Genomic DNA, 26457 nt, shown 5'->3' with positions numbered 1-26457 from the left:
CCAGATTACAGTGATGAAGTTGAAAGAGATTCTGAAGTTGATAGCAATGTTGAAGTAATTGATAATGCTGTCATCACCGTAATGATATTGATGAAGATGTTTAATTTAAAACCATGTTGTTGTTGATTACATCAAATATATGTATATTGAAATTATGGAAGGTTTCTAAATTGCAATTTAGGATGATGTTGAATTTGATTAATATTTGTAATTGGGTTCTTTAGGGGTATTGAGGTAATTGCATATTCGTAATCTACATAACAAATGGAATCGAAATCCAAACTTTCATCAATTTTGGAGCATTGGAACTATTTTAAATAAGTGTGATTATAGTAGCTAAAATCACCATCTTAGCACCCCTTCAAATAGTCTTTTTAAAGTAGAGGAGGGGAAGAATGTGGAAGATATAATAAGGTATTGTAGAACAATTATAATAATATTTGATAAATATTGATTTAATTTTACGCATAAAATTTACAATTAGCTAAGAATAAACTTTTAATTTTAAGTGATTTATGATTATCGTGTTGAGATGATTAATTACTCTACACTGATAAATTGAACTATTCCCATTTTGCTTGAAATTTAATCAATTTGACATTAAACTCAGTTTAATCATATCGAATGATTAAAAAATAAGCATCTGATATTAATCCCAGTTTAATCATGGTTGATTAGATTGTAGATTATCTTTTTTTGAATAAATTTTAATCATTTTAGATTCTATTTTAATAATTTTTGATTGAATTTTAATCTTTTTTGATTATACATCAGTATTCAAAAATAATTAAATTTAATACTGGAAAGATTATTTCGATTTTAATCATGCATGACTATTGCCGAAGTAATCATGGCTCGGACTCAATAAGGTGAAGCGGGAAACTGCATACTTTTTAAGCTTTTATGATTTAATTTATCTTTGAGTGTAGAGTAGGGTAAACGGGTTTCTATCAAATTTGTAAGGTGATCGGTGATCAAAAATTACCACAAGTGAATTTTGAATTACTCAGTAATTTCAATGTAATATAAATAATTCTGGGTGATTTATGGGTAATTTCATTAATTCCTTCTGCTTGGAAAATAATTAGGTAATTAAAAAAAATAGTATTTTAATGCTTGAGGTAAACTTTATTATTAAATTAGTGGAAATCGAATTAAGATATTTAAAAAAATATAAAATCTTACAAAAATTAGGGGCCACATTATTCAACCTTCTATGCCACCAAATAAAAGCAACTTTTTTCATATTATGGGCGATCCATTTATTATGTCACGCTAAATTGAGGAAATATTCGAGGGGGGGACTCTATCTGCGATGTAGGAAAGATTTTGTTTTGCTGTGTTTAGCTGCGTGCACGCTGAGTAGATAGAAAGCAGATTGATGACGATTCTGAAGATTTCCTGCAAAAATATGATACACGATGCAAGTAGATGCGAAAAATGATAGAAGATTATTCGAATATTCATTCGCTAGTGCGAGATTTTTCAGGCATCTAAAAGTGAGATTTAGATGTGTCGCCCCCCTCGGAAATATTAACCCCCTTCTACCAACAATCAATACGAAACTAATGATTTTAAATTTGCTCACCACTTTAGTAGCCTATTGGTCCCAAGCAAACGATTAACGTACCCTATTCTAGTCGAAATTCTAGTACTACGCAATGTTTGTTTTGATTCGCTATGAAAGTTTGACAGATAAAATGAGGGGTTATTGGTTTTTCCTATGTTTCGAGGGGTGAATCGATTAGCTTGGGACCGAAGAGAGTACCAGAGCTGAGCCAAAAAGTTGAGCACGTTATTTCGGGACCTTCTAGTCTTAAGGCCGGCGCACAATAGATACGTTTTCGGGTTTTTTGACAGTTAGCCCATGCATTATCTGTTAAAAAAACCCGAAAACGTATCTATTGTGTGCCAGCCTTTAGAGTTACCTCTATGCTTCTACCATAGAGGTAACTCTAAGACCAGAAGGTCCCGAAGAAACGATCTCAACTTTCTGGCTCAGCTCTGGTACTATCTTCGGTCCCAAGCTAATCGATTCACCCCTCGAAACATAGGAAAATCCACTAACCCCTCATTTTATCTGTCAAACTTTCATAGCGAATCAAAACAAACATGGTGTAGTACTGGAATTTATACTAGAATGGGATACGTTAGTCCTTTTGCTTGGGACCAATAGGCTAGTCAAGTAGTGAGCCAATTTAAAATCGTTAGTTTCGTATTGATTGTTGCTTCTACCACCGACAAACCGACATGAATGACCATAATAAGGGAAAAAGGCAGAATTAAGTGTGCTTCTACACCGACAAACCGATATGACACTTAATTCTGACTTATGTCCGAAAATCGTAAACGGCCGATTTAAATGTGCATTGATCTGAACTGTCAAAACCATAGGATTTTTTGATCTAGTTAAAAATAATTTGTCCAGAATAGATCAGACACGAACCAATTTATAACTTTTGCATGCGGGTTCAAGGCTTAGCTAAATATTTCCCGCGAACATGGAGCCAGATTTCAACAGTGTGCTCTGGTCAGAAATTTTATTGTTTTTGCGATGGTCATTCATGTCGGTTTGTCGGTGCTTCTACCAACAATCAATACGAAACTAACGATTTTAAATTGGCTCACTACTTGACTAGCCTATTGGTCCCAAGCAAACGATTAACGTATCCCATTCTAGTCAAAATTCTAGTACTACACAATGATTGTTTTGATTCGCTATGAAAGTTTGACAGATAAAATGAGGGGTTATTGGTTTTTCCTATGTTTCGAGGGGTGAATCGATTAGCTTTGGACCGAAGATAGTACCAGAGCTGAGCCAAAAAGTTGAGCACGTTTCTTCGGGACCTACTGGTCTTAGAGTTACCTCTATGCTTCTACCAACAATCAATACGAAACTAACGATTTTAAATTGGCTCACTACTTGACTAGCCTATTGGTCCCAAGCAAACGATTAACGTATCCCATTCTAGTCGAAATTCTATTACTACACTATGTTTGTTTTGATTCGCTATGAAAGTTTGACAGATAACATCAGGGGTGTGTGGATTCATGCAGAACATGCAGGGGTGAGTGAAATAGCTTGGGACTGCTTGGGACCGTTGTTCTGGTACTGAGTGAGCCAAAAATAATAATGATTTTCTTCGGGACCCAGTGGTCTTAGAGTTACCTCTATGCTTACACCACAAACGAAGTGACAGACGACTTTCTCCGAAGAAAATAATTAAAATAATGTGGTTCTCAGTAATAGAATTTTAGTCCACCTTCCGCCCCTCACCGCCAGGTTCGTTAGTATTTTTGTTTTGCATTAATTCAAGTTGGTTTTGTGTGCAATGATCTGGCAACTCGCGTTCTCGCTCGCGTTGACGGGGAGCTGTTTTCTCACTCATCCAAGGAAATTTTGATTAGAGTGAGAAAGTAAGGAACAGTAGCGCGGGAACCGTGTGTGTTACTATAGGTGCGGCAGAAGGAATGTAGTCGACACTTTCGTTCTCACGGTGTTCTTACGCATGATCCAACGTTTCGTCACACTAGATTATGCATAAGAACGTCGTGATAATGAAAGTGCTGACATTCCATAAGACAAACCAAATAGGTCATATAAGAATGCATAAAAGGTATGTGTGACCGCTTTTACATTTCATTTGACACATGATCTTCATTAACTTTTTGCAAGGCGTCTACTTATTAGTTGACTTATACCGAAGACAACAAATCAAGAAGACTGGCAACTCTTCCATTTTCTCATACGAACGCTATGAGACAGATACAATCGCGTCATCTGCCTCTCGAAGGTAAATGCTTCGAACGAATTTGATAGCAAAGATTACATCCTCAGAAGAAGGGCTTGTGTATTTGCTCATTTTTCTATGCGTTGCTTCCACCTTCACTCAAGTGCAGCGCTATTCTATCTGTCGCTTGGATTCTGGCAAAGTTGCCAGTCTTCTTGATTTGTTGTCTTCGCTTATACACAGGGCCTTGAAGGAGCTAGAGCTGCGATTGGGAGTGCTGATAGGTATTTACTTTCAAGCAAGCGTTTATTGATTATTGAGTTGCCCATATGATGAATTCTAGGATAGCTCAGATGACAAGGCAAGCGGCTGGTGATCGGAAGGTACATGATTCGAATCCCATGCAACGACATGTATAAGTATTTAATGCATTTTCTAATATATGTGTGGTGCGAGCCACGTCAGAAATAAAGAAAACAATCAATTAAGAAACACACCCTTCTCCCTGTCCCCATCCCTCTTATTTTCGGGTTAACTTTCCCACAGTTGAATAATCGTTTAATAAATGTATAATAATGTCTAATTAAACGTTACTTCACATGAGAATCAAGCGTATGTAAAGCATCACTGTTTTAAGGAAGCAGTGATGTCTAATAAACGCTGAATAATTAAAAAAACGTATAAACTCTGTTACAACTCATATAAGTCGAATAAAAGCTTCTCAACATCCCGCATAGAAAAATACAATTTCTAGAACAGTTCAAACTTCACTGACACCTTACTAGCTATGTTAACTTTTCACAAAATAGTTTTGTTATGGTTTATGGAATGTAATAAACATTAAAGAAACACTACTTTCAACTGTTACAGTTTCTGGTATGTTTCAGTTAAATTTTGTTACGGTTGATCAACTATACTGAACTGTTACAAAACATTACGAATAAAAGTTGTAAACAACTTGTACAACGCTTTCGTGTTTCGATTATGGTTGCTTTATGTTTTTACAATTGGTACAAACAGAAGAAAACGCTTTTGATTGAAACGGTGCTCGTGAGTACATTGTGTTGTTTTGTTCGTTATTTTATTTTTAAAACCCTCGGTTTAAAGTTTAAAGTATAAAATATTTCTTAAAAGCGCATGCATTTTCTACACAAATATTCAGGGCTAACAGCGTCAGATCAATAAACATGTTACCAAGAGCAAGGGAGGTGTCCACAAAAAGAAATCTTGTAAATCACATTAAAATTAAAGAACAACCCATGACGGCTGTATTCCGGATAAGCTACGACAGTATTTATTATAACGTTAATAAGTATGGTAATTTATACCATTTCATAGTATATCATGAAGTTAACAACAATGGTTGGTTCTAAACCGTACTACCTTATTCGAAAGTTAATTGAAATAGTTTCACATATCCAACTCGAACCTTTTCTGATGTGGTAAGGCTATAGTTGTTTTGCTAAAAATGTATGGGAAAAAGCGAGATTCCGTATGGTGAACGTTCTTAACCACCCATTGTTCATATGGTTGGGTCTTCGAAAACCTTAATCAATATGGTCAAAACTTTATCTAGGTATGGTTTGATTAAAGTTGACTGAACCTTTCTCATTATGGTTTTCAGAGGAAGATAAACCATTTTTAATGTGGTAATCGTATGGTTGTGATTTATGCGGGATACCTTATACAAAACCAAGTAGTTCTATATTTTGATTGAATAAATTCTCCAGATTTGTGTGAACAAAGCCTGAACAGAAGTTATTATTAAAAATAGTACTATTAATACTATAATAATAATACTATTAAGCATGCAGTTGAATAAAATGGCCAAGAAGTCGTTTCTTCAATAGACAATTGTTTGTTGGGATAGGTCTCTTTTCTTCATTCAAATTGTTTTCAATAATCAAACGTCATGATTACCTGGATTTTGTCAAATAAGGTTAATATTTCCATTGCTTGATTATCTTTAAAATCACCAAATAATTTTCCAAGCAATAGGAATTACTGAAATTACCCATAAATTACCCACTATTATTTTTATTACATTAAAGTTACTGAGTAATTCAAAACTCACTTATTATTTTAATTATATGTGGTGATTTTTGATTGCCAATCACCTAACAAGCTTGGTAGAAACCCTTCGAGCAGCAACAACATACGAACGGTAGCAGCAGAAATACAAAACCAATGCCGAAAACGATGTGGATTGGACAGTGTTTTATCACCCAAATATGAGTACAGTGCAATTAATTATATTTAGGTAAAGTCACTTTACTCACTGTGTGAGTGATCTACTGATTTTTATCAATATAATTCACCCATATTATAGGTATTGTATGAGAAACCCAAATATGGGTGAATCAACTACCTATTTATGGGTGAACTGAACTAAGCCCAAAGACATTCTATTAAATAAATTATTTTTCGTATTACCTAAACAAAATATGTGTTTATATAATAGAGCTAATAAATATACTATAGAGGAAGAATAGCGCTGATGTTCCCTTTGTTCCGATGTTGAATAATACCGGGCGTGTGTTGTCATTCTTGAGGAATGGACAAAAACAAAAGTCACGCACAAGCACCAGCCCCGATTCAGAACAACCGCGGAAAAGTCATAACAAAAAAACGCAACCATCAAAATGGCAGCCGAAGAGTCGCTCTCTCGCCCGCGCACTTTTCTCGCTTCATTCAAGAGCGGGCGAAAAATGTGTGGGGTGTGAATGAACCTATCCGACCAGTGCCATCCCGCTCTGGCCAACGGCGGGCTTCATCTGTCATCTCATTTTTTCCCACGCCAAGCGTTGTTCGTGTTGGTGACTGAACTGGAGGAACCGCGATTGCAGGCTCTCTGTGCTCTGCTGCTGCGGTTGTTGGGCACTTTTGCTGTGTTGTGTGTCGACAGAGCACACAGATAGAGAGGCACAGGAGCAGGCGAATGAAACATTCAACGACGGCGACGACGACGGAGAAGAAGAAAAGCTGGCTCACAGCTCGCTCAACATCCATCCATAGCTCTGAGGGGCAGAAAGGAAAAAAAGACATTTTTCGGTTCGAATGAGTGTAGTTTAGTGGATTTTCCAGTGCACAGAGTGTAGATAAAGTGCAGTTCCGGTTGAAAGTGATAAATTTGTGTTCGATTGAGTTCGGACTTCGATAATCCTGCGGCAGAAAACCGATCCCGGAGTGAAACACAGAAGTAGGAGGCTCCGGAGCGAAATAAAGAAGAAGAAGGTGAAAATATTGCCAGCGGAGGAAGAAGAGTGTGGATTTTTTTTTTGGTTCGGGGAGGAGATTCATCAAAGCTCGGTTTCAAGAACAGGCAGAAATATTTTTCAGTTTTCTGCTGGAAGAAAAATGTTTGATTGCCACCGCGCGTGATGACGACGGTGGCCCTCCCGGGAGTTGCGGGATACACGGGAGTCGGAGTGTGTGTTGAATATTTTTGGTGTGATTTTCTGCTGATGATGGCGGCTGGAGTGTAATGGACGCAGCCGGACTAGCCTGTGCCGGACGACGGAAGACCGTGTAGAGAAACTGGAGCAACTGTTATCAGCAGGTGATTTTTTCCGCTGGAATCCGAGCGGTTTCTAGCCTTCTGGGGTCGCTAGCCGTATGTGCCAATCCGTTTGTGAGTGCAAATCTTCCACATGTGCGGCCAATCCGGGTGAAATCCGACCAAAAAGAATACAAATATGATCGGAGCCGAGTTGCTGTGATTCAGCAAAGTAGGATTTATTGGGGAAGTGGAAGTGACAAATATTTTGAAAGTGCTTATTGCCTATCATTCGATGATATGTAACAGTAAGGAAAGAAGTTCTCTAATTTTTATAAAAATAGTTACGGCTGTGAAGCGAATAAAGCGAGATAGAGGAAAATATACCAGAATCAATCTCAGGGCATAATATATTTTTCGAATGATTTCATAGTGATCTAAAGGAGTAGAGTTGAATGGGGGAGCGAAATACGGAGTACTAAGCATATTTTGATAGTGTGTTGCATTGACAAGAAGAAAATGGTGACGAAGCTCTGAAAAACTCCGAGTGTGAAAACCATTCAAACACGAAGGGAAGTCCAACCAAACACAAAAAGGCTACAACACGGAGCTAGAGCGAAGAAAAGTTGACAGATTGCGAGTGTGAACGGGCACGTCGGTGTTGGTGAGTCGGTGTATGTGTGTATCGGTGACAGAGGGCTTTGTACACAGCAGTGCTGGGGAGAATCGATTTTTCCCTCGACGTGACGACGACGACGACGTTGGAGTAGGCCTCCTATAATCTATCTCTCTGTGTCCCCTTCGTATGTATGGCTTGGATTGAGTCTCCCTATAGATGGGGGAAATTCACTGCTGGATGATCCGACCGAGCTGCAGTGGAGGTAGAAGGTGGCAGGAAGTGTGAAACGGAAATACACCACCACCGGGAGTCGGTGGTAGGCTGGAAAATATACACAACAATTCGTCAATCGAACACGTACGCACACCCACAACAGGCAGCAGGAGCGCAGGCAGATGTGAAACCATCCTCTCGGCGACATCAACCAACATCATGCAGATTAATGGAAGATAGCTCACGCATTCGCACTTTTCCACACCAGCCACGACCGCTTCAAGCAATGGGAATCTGTGTAGTCAAATTACCCACTTAGAAACACCCCATATTATGCCTATGTTGCATTTGCCGACATCAGCAATATTTTCGGTTTCCTTTTGCGACTCGCTGCAGCACAAACTGCTGTGTGGAATCAAGTAGCAGCAGTCAAAATAATCAATTAATTGATAATGTCCTCTTCCAGTGAAAATTAAAGCCGCACAACAAGGCGCTCGCCACACGGCCTGAGAGCGAGAGCAAACGAACAGAAAATATATATCAAAAAAGTAATAACAATAAGACAAGCAAGACTCTTGAATCGGACATTCCTCGGCGGCGGCGGCGGAAAAGAGGAAAAAAGGCGACCGACACTCTCGCACACATACTCAGAAACGACAAGAAAAAAAAAAAGAAGACACACACGGTTGTGTGATCTCGCACTGGAGCACAACAAATTAAAGGTATTATAAAAAAAAATCCAAAAGAACAAGACCCAGAAAGAGAGAGAAGGAGAGAATACGGTTGGAATCCCACACACATTCTCAGTCCCGCTTTTGCTGTTGCTCCACCGCATATCTTGCGTGAATCGGGCAACCGGATCGACGACGATACACTGGGTCTGATCGAACGATCGCCGAAAGATTCGGTCGGATCCTGCTTCATCCTACGGGATCATGTATGTAATCAATCCAAGCAGCGGCAAGGAAATCCCAAACAGCTACCCAACCAGCTCCAGCACCGGAAGCAATTCTAGCAGTAGCAGTGGCAGCAGCACCGTTACTCCCCATCACCAACAGCACCAGGAGATAATCAGTAAAATCCTGACAAAATGTGCCACGATGACCGATGAACCTGCCGCCACTACTGCCACCAGCACCACCACCACTGTCAATGGCACAGCAACCATACTGCTGTCCCCTTCGGCACGCCAGCATCATCCGGGGGTTGGGGTAGTTGGTGTATCGCCCCAGTCGTCCCCGGCATCGTCGTCATCGTCCGCTTCGTCACCGACTGCCGATGGACCGCAGCTGCACAGTAGTTTCGGAGCGCCTGCAACGGGAAGGGATAAATCGAAAACGTCGACTGCCGTGTCGGGTAACTCCGGCGGAACGAATGGAACGGCTCTGAACTCTGGCCACGTCGGTGGTATCAAGCATGGCGCACACGGTAGCCTCAGTGCCGGAAATGTTGGAAAAGTCAACGGCAATGGGACACTTTCGGGGCCGATCAGTGCTACCAATGCGCCCGGTGGCAGGCTGCAGTTCTTCAAAGGTAAGTCGAGTTGCATTTTATTACATCATTTCTATGCGTTGAACATTTTCTAAATACGGGGAAATCGGAACATTTAACCGGGACATATATAAAAACACCATAAGCGAACGTCAACCCAAATGATAGAACTAATTCATCAATGGTTTGGTGGATACCCTGATCCCCGAAAAACAGTCAACAATTTCGACTGATTCCCTTAAGCAATCCACTCCACAATCCCAATTGTGCAATTTCAAATAACCAAAACTGGCTGCATTACGAAAAATGGTTAGGTTTTGACCACATATAACTCTGCCAATAGCGGATGGATTTTAATTCTGAACAAGCTAATCGATTAGAAATTTTTCTACGAATCTGCAACTAGATCACTACTGAAAATTACACAAATGTCCAACTTTTGCAATAGTAATCAAAATTATCACCGATTACCTGCAAACAGCGCATTCCCTAGCACACATTTCAAAATCGAATCGAATTCTGTCTCCCTGAACGGTGCTTATTCAATCAGTGTCCATTCACCGAAGAAGGAGGAAGAAGCCTCACCGCTACTGATCGGGATCCATCTTCGTGAGTCGCTGTGGGCCATCTATGCCAAGCGCGTCACCCTCGTTCCAAACAACATACAGCTTGCCAGCCTCATCCGCGTTGAACACCCTAATAGCTCAGCATTACTCAACCATCACGACAAAACGGTCCTTTTCAGGACCACCATAAATTTGATAAAGAGTATGTTTAGGACATTTTTCATGGTCATCAATCGAATGTCAGTTCCCATATGTTTAAATTTAGCATACCATATATTTTTAAGGCAACATTGGCAGTGCAATTTCAGAATCCAAAGTCGGTCGCGGCATGAAAGTGGTCTGATTTTGGTCCCGAGATGATGGATTTTAATTCTGAATACTCGCGTCGCTTTTCAAAAGGTCCTAAGTAACAAATGTAAACAAATCGAGTTAAGCGATACAAACTATCGCTCTTCTATCATTGTATGTGATACAAAACCACCCAACCAAATTTACTTTCATTTATTTAAGATAATCATAGGTCAAAAATTGTCCAATGTACAGTTTGAAATGATCTATACATGATTGTTACTTCGGTCATTTGGACTGCCTAACATGATTGGTGTTCATTTAAAGTTAAGTACACTACTCTGAAATCTGTGAAAGGGAATCTAGTATCTTGTAGAACAAAACGTTCAATGCAACACTCATTGATTATGTCATTGAGAAAAATCGTCCAATTTAACATGTCCTATGTACAACTTGACTAGTCAAAACGTTCTGAGGGTTTTTTTTTCTATATTATAGCATGAAATTCAAAGTAAAATTGTGATTATTACTGTTTCTACTGAATTTTCAACGCTATTATTCGATTGGGCGACACTGAGGCAGATTTGTCGGGTTGTGGTTTTTGGGTACAAATAGGATCGAATGGGTATTCAGGAACGATTGTGTTTTTTTGGCGTAATGCGATGACGCTTTATCCGGCCAAAACACGTATTGTCCATCAGCATGATGTTTTTGTAGAAACGGGATCAAAATTTTCTTCAAACATTCGTTCTGGTACACATATTGATTGATTGCCAAACCAGAGGGCTTGAACCATGGCTTAGAAATGCCTTTCTCGGAAATGGCAATGTAAAGCATCACTTTCTGTTCAAACTTATGTTTAAACTTATATTTTATGTTCGGAGGTGTAGTTGAATAGTATCGATCGTTTCCGGGAATCTGCGTCTTCGAAAGAGGGAAGTAACTTTCGTCGTCCAAAACAAAACTTTTTCCGGAATAATTTTTAATCAACCAGCGACATTGGGATTTCAGCGTTGAAATCTGTGCGTCAGTATATTCCGGGGCTCGTGTCTTCTTTCGGCACTTTATTCCGACTCTTTTCAATGTTTTGCAGATGTATTGGTGAGAACAGTTGAACTTTTTTGCGGCATCCCGTTGGCTCAGTGAATCCTTGTTGTTGAAGGCACGAGAAAGAGAACGAAGTCCTTTTGCGTCCATAATTTTGGCTGGTCTTCCACTACCTTGCTTGCGAGCAGTTGTTGGGGATCTTAGGATATGGTAAACAGTCGATGCCGCAACATTTTCGCTTTTAAAATTTTGTACCGTATACTTTTTGCCGAGATTTCTGTGCAGTTCGTAGAACTGTACAACGCGCTCACGAAATACTTCTTGTTTCGACGGCATTTTGAGCAAAACTGAGCAAGCATAAACAAAACAGAAAATACTAGCAGAAAGAGGAGAGAGAGAGCTAACACATACACACTCTTATTTCTCTCTGAGCTCGTTTGTTGTTGAGCATAGAGGCCTCGAAAAAATTCCAAAATTTTAGTTGCCACCCGTTAATAATCTGTCGAGCTTCAACTTCGATTTTCTCAAAATCGCGGATATGTTACATTGGTCTATTTGAAAAGTGACGCGAGAATACGCAAATCGATAGGAAATTTTACTATGAATCTGTTAAAATTAAGGATTTATCATTTTTCAAAATGTCAATATTGAAAATGCAGGAATGTGCAACTGTTGCTATAATTAAAATGACCACCGATTGCCTGCGAAAAGTGCTGTCCCTAACACAGATTTCAAAATTGAATTCCATCCGGTCTCGCCGAACGCTGTTCATTCAATTACCGCGTGTGATGTCATTGAACATTCGCTCGCCTTGCTGCCAGGGTTGCTTCCACTCACTTGCTATAAAAACATATTTTTCGGAATTATGCAATCATTAGATGATATAATGATATGCTGTACTTGTAAGTAACGAGAATAGAGTTTAAAGTATGTGTTTGACTCATAAAACCTGTCAATTTTGCTTTCAGAGCGTCACAATAAGCGATCTTATGATTCGTGAGCGTTCACTCAGAGTGAGCACTCACGAGTCGTAAAGTTGCTGATTGTGACGCATTGAAAGCAATATTGACAGATTTTATGTGTCAAACACATACTTCACGTCCTCATCTTGTAACTTACAAGTACTAATTATCACTATACCATCTCATGATTTCATAATTCTGAAAAACATTTTTTTTATAGCAAGTGAGTAGAAGTAACCCTGCTAAATGCCAGCCACATCACCCCCAAAGCTCTTTGAAAGTGTACCCAGCAACCAAAAGTTTGTGGTCAAATGCGTCAAGTAAAGGGTGATACGGTCAAAATTTGGTCAAGGGAAAACGCGTGTAAATCGGTGAAATCGTTTATTTAAAAAATCAAATTAAATTTCTTTTACAAGTTCAATTAGTATAAAATTCAGGAAAAATATTCAGTTAGGCTTCCGCTTTTCCAAATCCGAATTGCCGGGCCTTACGCTTGACCCCTGCCATCAGATTTTGTACAGCCACCTTGTCCACCTTCTTCGCCGCAGAAAGCCAGTTTGCCTTGAACTGCTGCTCGCCCTTAGCAGTTTTTTTGGTCTTCTTTAGGTTCCGCTTGACAATAGCCCAGTATTTCTCAATTGGGCGGAGCTCTGGCGTGTTGGGAGGGTTCTTGTCCTTGGGAACCATCTGCACGTTGTTGGCGGCGTACCACTCCATGGCCTTTTTACCGTAATGGCAAGATGCCAAAGCCGGCCAAAACAGTACGGAACAACCGTGTTTCTTCAGGAAAGGCAGCAGACGTTTATTCAAACACTCTTTCACGTAAATTTCTTGGTTGACAGTCCCGGAAGCTATGAAAATGCTGCTTTTCAAGCCACAGGTACAGATGGCTTACCAAACCAGATATTTCTTTGCGAACTTTGACAGTTTCATGTGCTTGAAAACATCTGCTACCTTTCCCCTTCCTTTTGCCGTATAAAACTCCTGTCCCGGAAGCTGCTTGTAGTCGGCTTTGACGTAGGTTTCGTCGTCCATTACCACGCAGTCAAACTTCGTCAGCATCGTCGTGTACAGCCTCCGGGATCGCGCTTTGGCAGTCGTATTTTGTTTATCATCGCGATTTGGAGTCACTACCTTCTTGTAAGTCGATAGTCCGGCTCGTTTTTTGGCTCGATGCACGGTTGTAGACGATACACCCAGCTTATTTGCGGCATCTCGGAGAGAGAGGTTAGGGTTTCGCTTGAAACTACCGGCAACTCTCTTTGTCGTCTCAGCGGCTTCCGGTTTTCGATTTCCCCCCGATCCAGACTTCCTGGCTGTCGACAAACGTTCCCCAAACACTTTAATTACATTTGTAACGGTTGATTTGGCAACTTTTAGCGATTTTGCCAACTTTGCGTGCGAGTAGCTCGGATTTTCGCGATGCGCGAGCAAAATTTTGATACGCTGCTCTTCTTGCTTGGACGGCATTTTGACAACTGAAGAGTGAATTCCAAAATCAAAATAGGAGCAACATTCTACACACACACACCTTCAAAATGAGGGGTGTTCAGGTTTTTTAAATGCAAAATTGAAAGAAATACGTCAAGTTGATATTGACCAACGTAGGTACGTAGGTACCGTCCGGTAGGCCCAAGCTCTGTGATCGATGTGTTTTCCTCAACAACTTCATCCAACTTCATTTCCACACCGCTATCATCTCCAAGAACGTCGAGGACAAATTTCCTCAGCATTGTTCAAACTGGCTTCCAACCCATCGGTCCTTTTCAGGACCACAAATTACTGATAAAAGAGTTAACTAAAGAGTGAGCACCTCACAAACAGAACTCTCAAATTGCTTCCGAATTTCAACCTATCGAACTTTTTCACTGATAACGAGTTAAGAAATCAATTTAATATTTACTATACTTTTGCTGTGACATCAAAACAATCTTTCGTAATCCTACGTCAAGTCAACGGTCGTGCCTTCGATACAACCTCTTTCTTTTTAAGTAGGAATATGTCAGTATGTCGATTATACTGGGGGTGCAAATCAAAAAATTGCGTGACGAAATAGTGTCAGGTTTTAAACGCTTATAACTTGGCCTTTTATAGAGGGATTTCAATTATGTTCACACCATTTGCTTCAGATATGATGTAAGATTTGTTCGGTATAAAGATTATAGTAATTTATCATTAGTAAAATCTTGAAAATTGATCAAACTTTTTGGCCGTAATTAACCAAACACGCGCTGGCTTGCAATGACTATCGAGAGAACAGCGAGAGACGAGCCGAGTGCGAGGTTATACAAGAGCTTACTTGTACGTTTGTGGATGTGGCTGTTGTTACATTATTAGACGCCGTACAAAATTGAATAGGATTTTTCTCAAAATGATAGAAAAAGGAGTCACTTACTGAGTGAGTTAAATTTTCCTCAAAAATCTAGTTGAATATAACAGGGCTTAGTAGCAGGTCACTTTTTAGTGACTTGGTCACTATTTTCAAGTCAGTCACTAAAAATCACTTTTTTCTTCAAAAAGTCACAATTCCTTAAAATTTAGTCATTAAAGTCGCTTTTTTTCGACCTATGTTGAGAGTAAAGAATTTTACTTTAAAAACTTAGAGTAAAGTCTGACAAGAAGAGATGCGAACATATGGAAACGTTAACTGTTGACGAAATCTAATATATTGATTTTTTTATCTTGATTGTAATAGGGTTAACTACCTCATTTCCGGCCTATTAAGCACAACCCGCACTTAGTCTTTTTTAATCTAGCGCAGTTTAGCACCAAACGGGATGTTATTATTACTGATGGCTTTCAAATTTATTTACCTTTCCGCACGTACCGCAAGATTTGAAAAAGAGAAACCAATTGTTGAGATGTTGTCAAAAGTCTAACACTGCTTCTTGACACCAAACTCGGCCTACGGATTCTAAACTCGGCCTAACGCATTGAAACGCCATCGAAACGCCAATGAATTCACATCGGCCTATCGGAGGAAGATGAAAATTGATTCGGTCGGAGCGTTTCTTTTGTTTTGGAAATAATGGGTGCAAACCTTCATACCACGCGTTCTCATTGACTTCGTTCGGTAGCTTATTTACTCAAGTATCGTAACAAACGCATATTTGACTTGTTAACTCTGAAATCATGGATTTATTTGAAGTATTCTGCTCGATAGGCCCAAAATGGGCGATTAGGCCGAAGTAGTTCTCTACCCTAGACCTATCATAAATTTTCAGAGATTTCGAAAAAAGTTTCAGACTAATATTACGGCTATTTTACATTGAGATCTTGAAAGTTGTCCAAATCTACACTGCAACAAAAAGTAACGTAAAATTCACCTGAATAGGCACGTAGATATTTTCCATCATACTTTGCAGGTAAATATTACGTGTTTTAGGGGAGAGATTACATTTGGGTGATTCACATAGAAATCAATTGATTTTCAAGTAATATTTTTTTATCATCATCAAGCGCTCGACATTTGTTCAAAGGTCAGACAATTGAATGATCTTTGACTCCCGGTAGCTTTAGTATTTGTCCAAGCATCGAGAAAAAAATCATGTCACAGATTCTTGAGTTCCTTTTTTAAGTCCATTAACTTGTATAGTATTTTTTCTATACTAAAATCCCGGTAATAAAACAAAAATTTCAGGTCCTGGTCTTAGAAAAAAAAATTGAAAAACTCTAAAATGTATTCCTAAATCTCTAATTTTTCATGATCGACATTTTAAGTCCTAGACGCGTTCAATTTTGTTTTATGTCCGCGATCATTCCATCTGGGAATATTTTCCTCGTGTCATAATAATGAGGTTTTTTTTCTTAAACTGCAATCGAGAAAAGAGGTCTAGATCCCAGAGTTATGATTCTTTTTTTATGTTTGAGGTGTTACAGAAGATTATATTCTTGGGAGGAATTAACAAAGTAAAAAGACGACCAGTTCGTTATAGGGACTACATAGAAGAGAAGGATCTTTTGTTAATATACTCATCGCTAACTTAGATCTATGTACATTTAATTCTAGACTGCAATTCTTCATGTTGCTAAATGCATCGCTTCATATATATCCTAGATCTTCAAAAATTGCTGTCCTAAAATTGAAAAAATTGTCTAAAATCGGTACTTTGAACATTTTTCTCTCTGCCTCAATTTCGCGATCTAATAACGGCCCTTATTACCGATGTCATTTCAGGGGTGAAGAGACAACTTATCATTCACGGTGAAGTGGCTCCCATTTGATTTACACGGCAATCACTTCACCTTGAGTGACAACTGGTCACTTCATTTCGTTTGCACCGTGAAGGGAAGGAAATCTTAATAATATATTCACTCTACCGATTACATACGGTTCCATGCATAAATTACTCTAAATCAGCTAGAAATGTTGATGTCAAAACCGTATAAGAATTATTCTCATGAGTGCTTGATCATTAGAAAATGACAAAAAAGCTAATGGCAGGTGGTTTCGTCCTGTGAAAGTGAGAGGACCTGTTTTCTCATTGTCACATGACGGCTGTGATATTTAGCAGCTCTGGCCTGGAGAGTGGGTAACCAGTTATTGAATCCTGATAAATGTGGGCGTCTTAGTGGAATACCTGTATAAAGAAAGAGAGAGGAAGATGAGTAATTTCCATTTAATTCCACTACCTCATTTGCTTATCCTTGACAGATACGCGTATTTCGTCTACAATGTGCAGACTTCTTCAGTGTCTTGTACTAATACTTTACTGAAGAAAAAATCCCATTTTACCGAATATATATTAACACAGGTACATTTTCACTCACAGGATAGGTAAACTTAAATTTAATTTCCTGTTTGTTGATCTCGAGGCTCTCTGCAACATCCAGTTTCCATGGTGTATACGGATTGTAAAGGAGCTGAAAAGTAAAGCAGTATACTATGTGAAAGCAGACAAGGGCAACGCGGTCGTTATCATGGACAAAGACGATTACGACAATCAAATTACAACGAAGATTAACAACGGACCGTATTGGCAGCTTCGAGTAGACCCCTTACAGAACATAGTAAAACGCGTGGAGAAAGCACTGAAGGAGTGCAAATCAATATTCGGAGATGGAGCAGACCGTTTACGGGAATCCAATCCCATTCTACCCAGGATCAAAGGTCTCCCCAAAGTACACAAACCGGGAAATGAAATGCGAGAGATCGTGTCTGCATTGGTTCCCCCACCCACAAACTCGCGAAGTGGATAGTCACCAAGTTCCAGAGTATGCCGAATCAGTTCCAGAGTAAAGCAGTTAGTAACTGCTGACCCGCCTTTGTATGGAAGAGAACCAACAATCAATACTAAACTAACGATTTTAAATTGGCTCACTACTTGACTAGCCTATTGGTCCCAAGCAAACGATTAACGTACCCCATTCTAGTAGAAATTCTAGTACTACGCAATGTTTGTTTTGATTCGCTATGAAAGTTTGACAGATAAAATGAGAGGTTAGTGGATTTTCCTATGTTTCTAGGGGTGAATCGATTAGCTTGGGACCGAAGAGAGTACCAGAGCTGAGCCAAAAAGTTGAGCACGTTATTTCGAGACCTTCTAGTCTTAGAGTTACCTCTATGAGAGAACTACTTCTCTTTCCTAGGTAACTTCTACAAGCAGACGAAAGGAGCCCCAATGGGAAACCCCCTATCCCCCTTCCTGTGTGAACTTTTCATGGCCAACTTGGAGACAATTCTTAAAGTGTAAGGACTATTACCAAACCGTTGACGATATCTTCAGCGTAGTTAAAAGGGAAGCCTTTCCACAAATTTTAGATGAGATCAACACACAAGGATATCAAATTCACTCACGAGGTAGAAAAAGACGGGAAACTCGCATTTCTCGATATTCTAGTGATCAGGGAATCGTCATCATCATCTTCGCTTAAATACGAAATTTACCTGAACTCTTGAAATGAGTGCCCGTTCCATTTGATCAAGATATTACTTGTAAGCTAAGACCACAGTTAAAACAATTCGGATTAGATGTTGTTTTCACCAGTAGACATAACCAGTTGAAATCATTGTTAGGATCCACTAAAGACCCAGTTAATGTTTTAGGTAAAGCAGGTGTATATAAAATAAGCTGTAAACATTGTAACAAAGTATACGTAGGACAAACCAAGAGAACTTTAGCAACTAGATTTAAATAACATATAGCGAAGGTTAATAAGGCCAAAAAACAAGAGGAAAAAGGCCTAACATATGATTTCAAATCAAAGGGTGCAGAACACATCTTCACAGAGGATCACCAACTATCGACGGAAGACATCACGATATTACGAACCGTATCTACACCATGGAAACTGGATGTTGCAAAGAGCCTCGAGATCAACAAACAACGGAATTCAACTTCACTCAACAGGGATCAAGGAAACGGACACACATGGCTTTTCAAGTTACTACCTAGCGGAGTACCTGCTCCTACAGGAAATTAAATTTAAGTTTAGCTAGCTTTTAAGTGAAAATGTACCTGTGTTAATATATATTCGTAAAATGCGATGTTTTTCTTCAGTCGAGTATTAGTACAAGACACTGAAGAAGTCTGCACATTGTAGACGAAATACGCGTATCTGTCAAGGATAAGCAAATAAGGTAGTGGAATTAAATGGAAATTACTCATCTTTCTCTATCACAGTTATTGAAAATAAACATTATTCAGCAGAAACAAGTCCCAACCATTTGATTAATTTCAAGTTCTCAACCTTGAATTTCAAGGTTTGGTATTTCAAATGTTTTTGCTAGTTTTGGATCTCACGTTCCCTAATCTTCTTCTTAATCTCCCATCATCCCATCTTCCATCCATCCCATCTTCCGTCTATCCCTAAACCTTAAATAATGATCTAAATCCAGGATATAAGTATCTGAGCATGAAATCATAAAAAAATCTCTGCTCCAGAATTTAATTTTTTTTCCCAAACCTTGAATTTTGATCCTTTTTCTGTGCCTTGATTTTTTTTTATGGGAACATTGAATCCTCTTATAATTTCCTCCACAATACTCTTGAAAATCTTCTGCATAACACTCTCTGCAATGCTCTTCTTAATATTAATAATACTAGCAATTCCCCAAAAAATACTCATGAGAAAATTACTTCGATATTCTCCTGAAATTCCCGTCGAATTACCATAGCAATTCCGCAGTTACAAAGCAAGACCATGCTGGGGGTGGCTGGGTTCGATTCCCGGTCCAGTCTGGGAATTTTCCGGGTTGAAACATTTCTCGACTTCCCTGGGCATAGAGTATGATTGTACTTAAGGCCTGTACTCGAAAAAATGCACCAGACAAAAGTGTTCGCCAAAAAATTATTTTAAGTCGGATTTTCTTGAAACTTTCAGGAAATGAACTAATACATATGGATTATGTTTCGGCATAATTACTTTATTCAATTTCCTTTCCATCGCTGAATGCCCGTACCTTTCCCTTAAGACCCCTCATTACATTTTGTGCAATTGTGGAGCCAACCTTTTTGGTCACTTTCATCCATTCTTTCTTCAACTCCAGCTCGTTCTTAAACACCTTGGACGATTTTCGAACTTTGGCCTTCATTATGGCCCAAAATCTTTCCACCGGATGAATCTCTGGAGAATTTGGGGGGTTGACGGTTTTTGGTACAAAAATAACGTTATTGTCTCTGTACCAATCCAACGTCGATCGCGCGTAATGGCATGATGCCAGGTCCGGCCAAAATAATTTCTCGCCTCCGTGGGACCGCATGAAGGGCAACAGACGCTTCTTGGGGCACTCGGTGCGGTTAATTTCACTGTTGATGGTACCCATTGTGATGTACGGTTTACTCAGTTTACCGCATTGGCATATGCAGGGCTGTTACAACAGGCGCGGATTTCGCGATTTTCGCGGATTTGCATTTTCAGTCGCGAAAATCGCGAAGGGACTGATGTGCTGTCACAAAAATTGTGGAATTCATTGTAATCTTTCCGTCCCGGATTATTTTGCTGTCATCAATTTTATTGTTCATTTGGCTCTCAATTTTTAACCGGTTCAAACCAAACACCCTGCAAATAATCGAGAAATGATCTCAATTCCATAAGTCACATCGGATTTACCCGGAAATTCCCTGAGGTCTGTCCAATGTGAGACATTTTCCTTTTTTCCAATATGAACATAGCATTTTTCGTTGTCAAATCATAAACGAATCGTATATATGCGAGCAATTGCCATGTATACCGGATATTCTAGGTTCTCCAATTCTTCTGGAGTTCAGTTGATTTGTTCTGCTGAATCCAAGACTCCTAGGATTATATATATAGATATAATATATATATAGCTATAATGTCTGTAGTATCGAAATATGTCCAAACAGATTCAAAGTGTCTATGTGGATTGTACCCGACCTATTGCTACGTATACAAGATGTTATAAGTTCTGAAATCATTCTGGAGATTAGATTATTTTTCTACTAGATCACCCAAGACTAATTCAATAGCTGTAGTATCGAAATATGCCCAAACAAATTTGCAGTGTCTATGTGGATCATGCCAACTTATTTCCGTGTATGCCAAATGTTCTAGGATTTCCAAATCGATATTTCGATACTATAGATATTATCCTAGTCTTTGATGATCTAGTTAAACAAATCATCTGAACTGCAGGACGATTTGGAGAACCTAGATCATCTGGTATACGTGGAAATAATTGAACATTATCCATATAGATACTATGAATCTGTTTGGATATATTTCGATACTACAGATTTTATCCCAGTCATGGTAGATCTAATAGAATAAATCATCTGAACTTCAGAACGATTTGGAGAACCTAAAACATCTGGTATACATGACAATAGTTCATGCATGATCCACATATACACTATGCATATGTCTGGAAATATTTCGATAGTAAATACATTGTCCCAATCTCGGTTGATCTAGTAGATCAAATTATCTGAACTCCAGGACGATTTGAAGAACCTTGAAAATCTGGATTACTCGGAAATAGATCATGCATGATCCACATAGACACTTTGAATCTGATTGGACATTTTTTGATACTACAGACATTATTGCAGTCTTGGTTGATCTAGTAGAATAAATCAACTGATGTCCTGGACGATTTGGAAAACCTTTAATTTCCGGTATACATAGTAATAAGTCGTGCATGATCCATAAAGTCACATATATACGATTCGGTTATTATTTGACAACGAAAAGTGCTAGGTTCACATTAGAAATAAAAAAATCATGAAAATGTCTCACCATTGGACAGAACCCAAGGAATATCCGTGATTTGGCAACGTAGAACTCCAGCCCCGGTATCTGCTTTGCGTCTGCCTTGATGTAGGTTTCGTCATCCATAACCACACACATCGGTTTCGTTAACCACTCTCGATACAGCTTCCTTGCGCGGGATTTGGCCGCCGTGTTTTGTTGATCACGCCGGTTCGATTCCTTCCGGACCTTGAATACACGAAGCCCAGCTCGTTTCATGGTCAGGGAATCAAGAAAATCCTATCTTCCTATGCTTACCGATGATATAAACACTAGTAAACGGAATCATGATTAGTGTACATCTGAGATCATGGGTTATCATTTGTTTTACACATCATGATCAGCAACTAAAACGATAATGCACTGATATGATAACAATCACATCTCGAAATCTTGGAACTTACTGCCTTCGTTCTGGTTGTTCTGGAGGCCAAATACCCTACAATATGGATAGTATTGGAGCCGGGATGACACGTAGATGTCGAAAATAAATATCCACAACCTGTCAAACGATCTACAATATGGGTATTTTTAGAACTGGGATGAACATGTACAATGTTGGAAATTGATGTCCGCTGCCATTTTGGAAACCAAGATGACGGCCATTGATTTCATGAAAACTGTCAAACACCCTACAATATGAGTATTTTTGGAACCGGAATAACGAGTAGATGTCGAAAATCGATATCTGCCACCATTTCAGAATGCAATATGGCCATTGATTTAAGAAAAACTATCAAAGACCCTACAATGCGGGTATTTTGGAACCAGAATGACGTGTAGATGTAGAAAATCGATGTCTACCGCCATTTTGGAATTGAAGATGGTGGCCAATTGCTTAAGAGAAAACTATCAATAAACTAGTCAACTAGTGGACATCGATTGACGACATCTACACGTCATTCCGGTTCCAAAAATACCCTATTTTGGGAACAGTTTGTTTCTTAAACCAATGGCAATCATCTCGGATTCTACATCTGCATGTCATCCCTGTTCTGAAAATAACCGGCTGCAGGGTATTTAACAGTTTTTTCTGCAATTGATGACCGCCACCTTGGATTTCAAAATGGCGGCGGACATCGATTTTCAATCCCTTTACGTCATCCCCGTTCCGAAAATACCTACATTATAGGGTTTTTAAAATTATTTTTCCTTCCTTATATGGGGAATTATCGGTGACAACAGCTGATGATCATGATCGGAGATTATCGCTATTTTATATGATCGTGATCTGTAACACAAATGATAATCGCATTATCGTTTCCAGAACTTTGCGTTGTGATTTTTGAGTTTGTACTGATCATCAGTGTAACCAAAATGAGAATAACATTATCTTTATCTAAATCGCAGATTTTGATTCTCTGTTCATGGTTTGCTGAACGAACCAGGCGGAGCACGGGCCCGGAAACTGTACACCCAGATGCTGACGAAGCCTCATTGTCTCATCATAGATGATGAGACTTACGTCAAGGCGGACTTCCGGCAGCTTTCGGGGCTACTGATCTTCACCGCCCAGCACAAGTTTGATGTCCCGGAGGAAGTAAGGAAGCAGAAACTGTCAAAGTTTGCCAAGAAAACATGATTTGGCAAGCGATCTGCTCATGTGGCAAACGGAGTGCGCCGTTCGTGACTACCGGAACTGTAAACGGGGAGATCTACCTCATGAAGTGTCTACAGAACCGTCTGCTTCCTCTGTTGAAGCGACACGAGGACCTTATGATCGTCTGGCCGGATCTAGTTTTGTGCCACTATGTTGTCCTGGCGTGGTACGAAGCCAACGGGGTCACTTTCGTACCCCCAACGCACCGAAACTAAGGCCCATCGAAAAATACTGGGCTATTATGAAGCAGGCACTATGGAAGCATCCCAAGGATGTTACATCTAGGTCAACTAGGTAATTTTCTACAGCGTTTTTTCCGTGATGCAATTTGATGTGGGACACCCTTTAAAAATTGATGATACCAGCGCTTCGTGCTGTCAACAATGTCAATTGACGTAAGATATTGGTCTAGCACTGAATTGCACTTCCGACACTGATATTCGTAGTAAGCATGATATCAGGCAATACGGTTTTGACATTACTATCCATATGAATATCACAAAAAAAAAGGTGAAAATCTTACTTTTATCTCAATACATAAACTATGTTGTATATCCGTTGCATTGTTTTAATATTACTGATGAGTTTTCTTAAGATCGGTACTCGATTAGCTGGCGTATATAATACAAATTTGCGGCAGAACTTTAATTATCAGTGGTTCCTTTACGATGTCAAATTCACTTCCGCGATGACATTGAGGCGAATGACATTGATATTTTAAATGTGTGAAATTCAACATTTTGTAGGTTATTGATATTGATTTTTTCTAAGTGTGTACTTTGTAAACCTCGGGCCTCATTGCGGAAGTCGAAACGAAGCATTGTTTGTATAAACGCTTGCATGAATAAGTCTGTCGTTTCGACCTCCAAAATAAGGCCCTAAATCTACTAATGTCTATCAATTTCGTGCAATTTTGAGAATCTTTTTCGTTTTTTAAAAGTTGGTTCACATATTCTGGGTAAGCTGACGCCACAAACAGAGGCTTTTCAACTTTGATATGAACCCCACGGAAATGCAACATCGAAAACTTTGCAGCCTTTAAAACAAATTGGACAACACCGATTGAACCTATTATGTGAGTCATCAATGTTCCCTTGCTAAAAGTGGTGACCTAAAAGTTAACCAAATTTGAAATTCAATTCAAAATTAGCCAATTGCCAGTGCCTTCTTTTTCCGATGAGTAGCCATACACACCCAAACACCGGTACTCGAACCGAAGCGCAGATCCGCGCTAATGATAAGCGTGGTTGTGTTCGCCGCCGTCAGCGGCATTGATAAGCAACTCAGTTGCATTTACTACAATCATATACACGACCGATGAGATCGGCTCAAAATTGTGTGGGGTTTTTACTCAAAACCGCAAAAACCCAATCAAAATCGCAGTATGAGGAAAATCGAGGAAAATTTTACTCAGTCTACGTTTTTGCGAATTTGAGTGAACGAAACACAAATTTGAGTTGGTTTATTCGGCCGTGTAGCTTCCGGGACCCAAGTCGCGAGACTTGGCGGGCGATAATGGAAATTGAACCGCCCGGCCCCGAGGAGGTGACGCAAAAGACGACCACCACGGTAGGCGCACCGGGCTGACGGATTCGAATTTGGCTTAGCAATAGAAGACGCGATGATGGCGACCGCGGAGCCGGGGATAAGCTATAATAGAAACATTTCACTTCGAACGTGCCACGATGGGAAATTGAAGAAAAAATGATTTTTTTTTTAAATTGGAGCTTGTTATTGCTACTGCTACTCCAGTGATTGTGGGGATCTTTTCCTCTTTCACTTCGCCGCTGTTGTGCGGCGGTTGCTGATAAACAAATGAAAGTGATTAACGTTATCATCATCCGACGAGGAACTGGGTGATTCAGTGCGACAAAGTGGTGTGCAGGCAGATAGGTAAATGAACAATCAACCAGCCAATCATGCAGCGATGATCTTGATGGCAGAGTACGGCTAGCCCAATAAAGCTGCGAAGTGGAAAATTTCGTGGAAATGTTTTGGTCGGTTATCATATGAGTGCTTTCTAGAACACCGCTACGGATTTGTTGAAGCAGGGATCATTCTTGCATTGCATTGCAATTAGTCACATTTTACTTTCTCAAACGGGCAACATGAACTGGTTATAGTTCCGTTTTCAGTGTCCAGTCGTGTGGTCAACCAGTCAGCCATTATTGTCGCACGCGTCACCATCAGCTAATCCTTGAGTCAAACCGGGTTGGTGATGCGTTCGAGACTTTATCAAATAAAATAAAATAAAAACGGGATCCAGAACGCGTGTCGTGGCAAGCTTGCGGCAGCAGCGATTCCTCCAATCTGCCGCTGCGTCTACTACATAGAGTGTGGAGTGGAGTCAGTTTGGATTGGTCGGTCGGTCTTAATAAGACGTGGGAGGATTAACAATTTTCACTCATTTAGAGCAATCTCGCGAGCGATTTTGGAGGCTGTAGAGAATGGTGATGATGATGATGATGCCGCTCGTTGTTGGGGCTCTGCAGCAGCAACGTATTTCTTTTTCTGTGCTCTCCGCGGGTCCGTGGAGAGAAAGATACCGCTATCACATTATACTAATAGTATCCAATCCACTGCGCGCGCTATCCATCGTCGGCCCCCGAACCGAGAGAAGAACCGGAGACCGCAGCTGGTCCGTCGGTCGGTCGGTCGAAGCGCGAGGTAATGATGTGAAATTGAAGCAGAGTGGCTAGCGTGGGTCGTATTTAGTTGCCGGTGATTACCGGAATGGGTCGTGTGCGTTTTTATTACCATTGTAGCTAACTGACTGACTGGAGACTGGGTTGGTCGGTGTCGGCTGGTTAGCTGTCAGCGAACGAATCGCCGTGAAGATTGCAGCCATTCACTATTACGGACGTAATCTTGGCCGTAAAAAGTCGTTATCTGGTTGCACACCTCTTCGAGGGAAGATGTAACGTGACGATTTGGAGCAGTACTAGTACTAGAAATATAACTGATTTGATTTCCGTGATTGATGCGAGGAAATGCTGATCCCCTTCGTAGTGGCTCATTTTAGTTAGAATTTACGACATAACCAACGCACTTCTTCACCAGGAAATCAAACGTTCAAACTGAATCTTATGACCAGGGACGCCAGATTTCAAGATATGTCTTCATTTTGAAGACATTTGAAGTTATGTGAAGACATTTTAAAGATAGTTCATGTTTTGTGAAGATGTTTGTTGAAGACATGCTGAGTTTCTAAGGATTTTTGAGTTTTAAGTC

At 39.8% G+C, this 26457-nt stretch overlaps 1 protein-coding gene across 1 annotated transcript in view; it reads left to right on the top strand.

Moving 5' to 3' along the window:
• Positions 1-8070: 8070 nt before the first annotated feature.
• LOC135702943 (protein hairless-like) overlaps positions 8071-26457 on the top strand; it is a 107124-nt gene continuing 88737 nt past the window's right edge. The window contains exon 1 of the mRNA XM_065224000.1: positions 8071-9592. Within this exon, the coding sequence (XP_065080072.1) occupies positions 8995-9592 (598 nt within the window). The 5' untranslated portion in view covers positions 8071-8994. The remainder of the gene's footprint in view (positions 9593-26457) is intronic.

The sequence above is a fragment of the Ochlerotatus camptorhynchus genome, unplaced genomic scaffold, assembly GCF_037179485.1.
Source record: "Ochlerotatus camptorhynchus isolate MF236.1 unplaced genomic scaffold, CSIRO-AGI_Acam_v1.1 ptg000203l, whole genome shotgun sequence".
NCBI lineage: Eukaryota > Metazoa > Arthropoda > Insecta > Diptera > Culicidae > Ochlerotatus > Ochlerotatus camptorhynchus.
The sequence above is the reverse complement of the archived record's forward strand: the minus strand, read 5'-3'. Positions and strand labels throughout refer to the sequence as shown.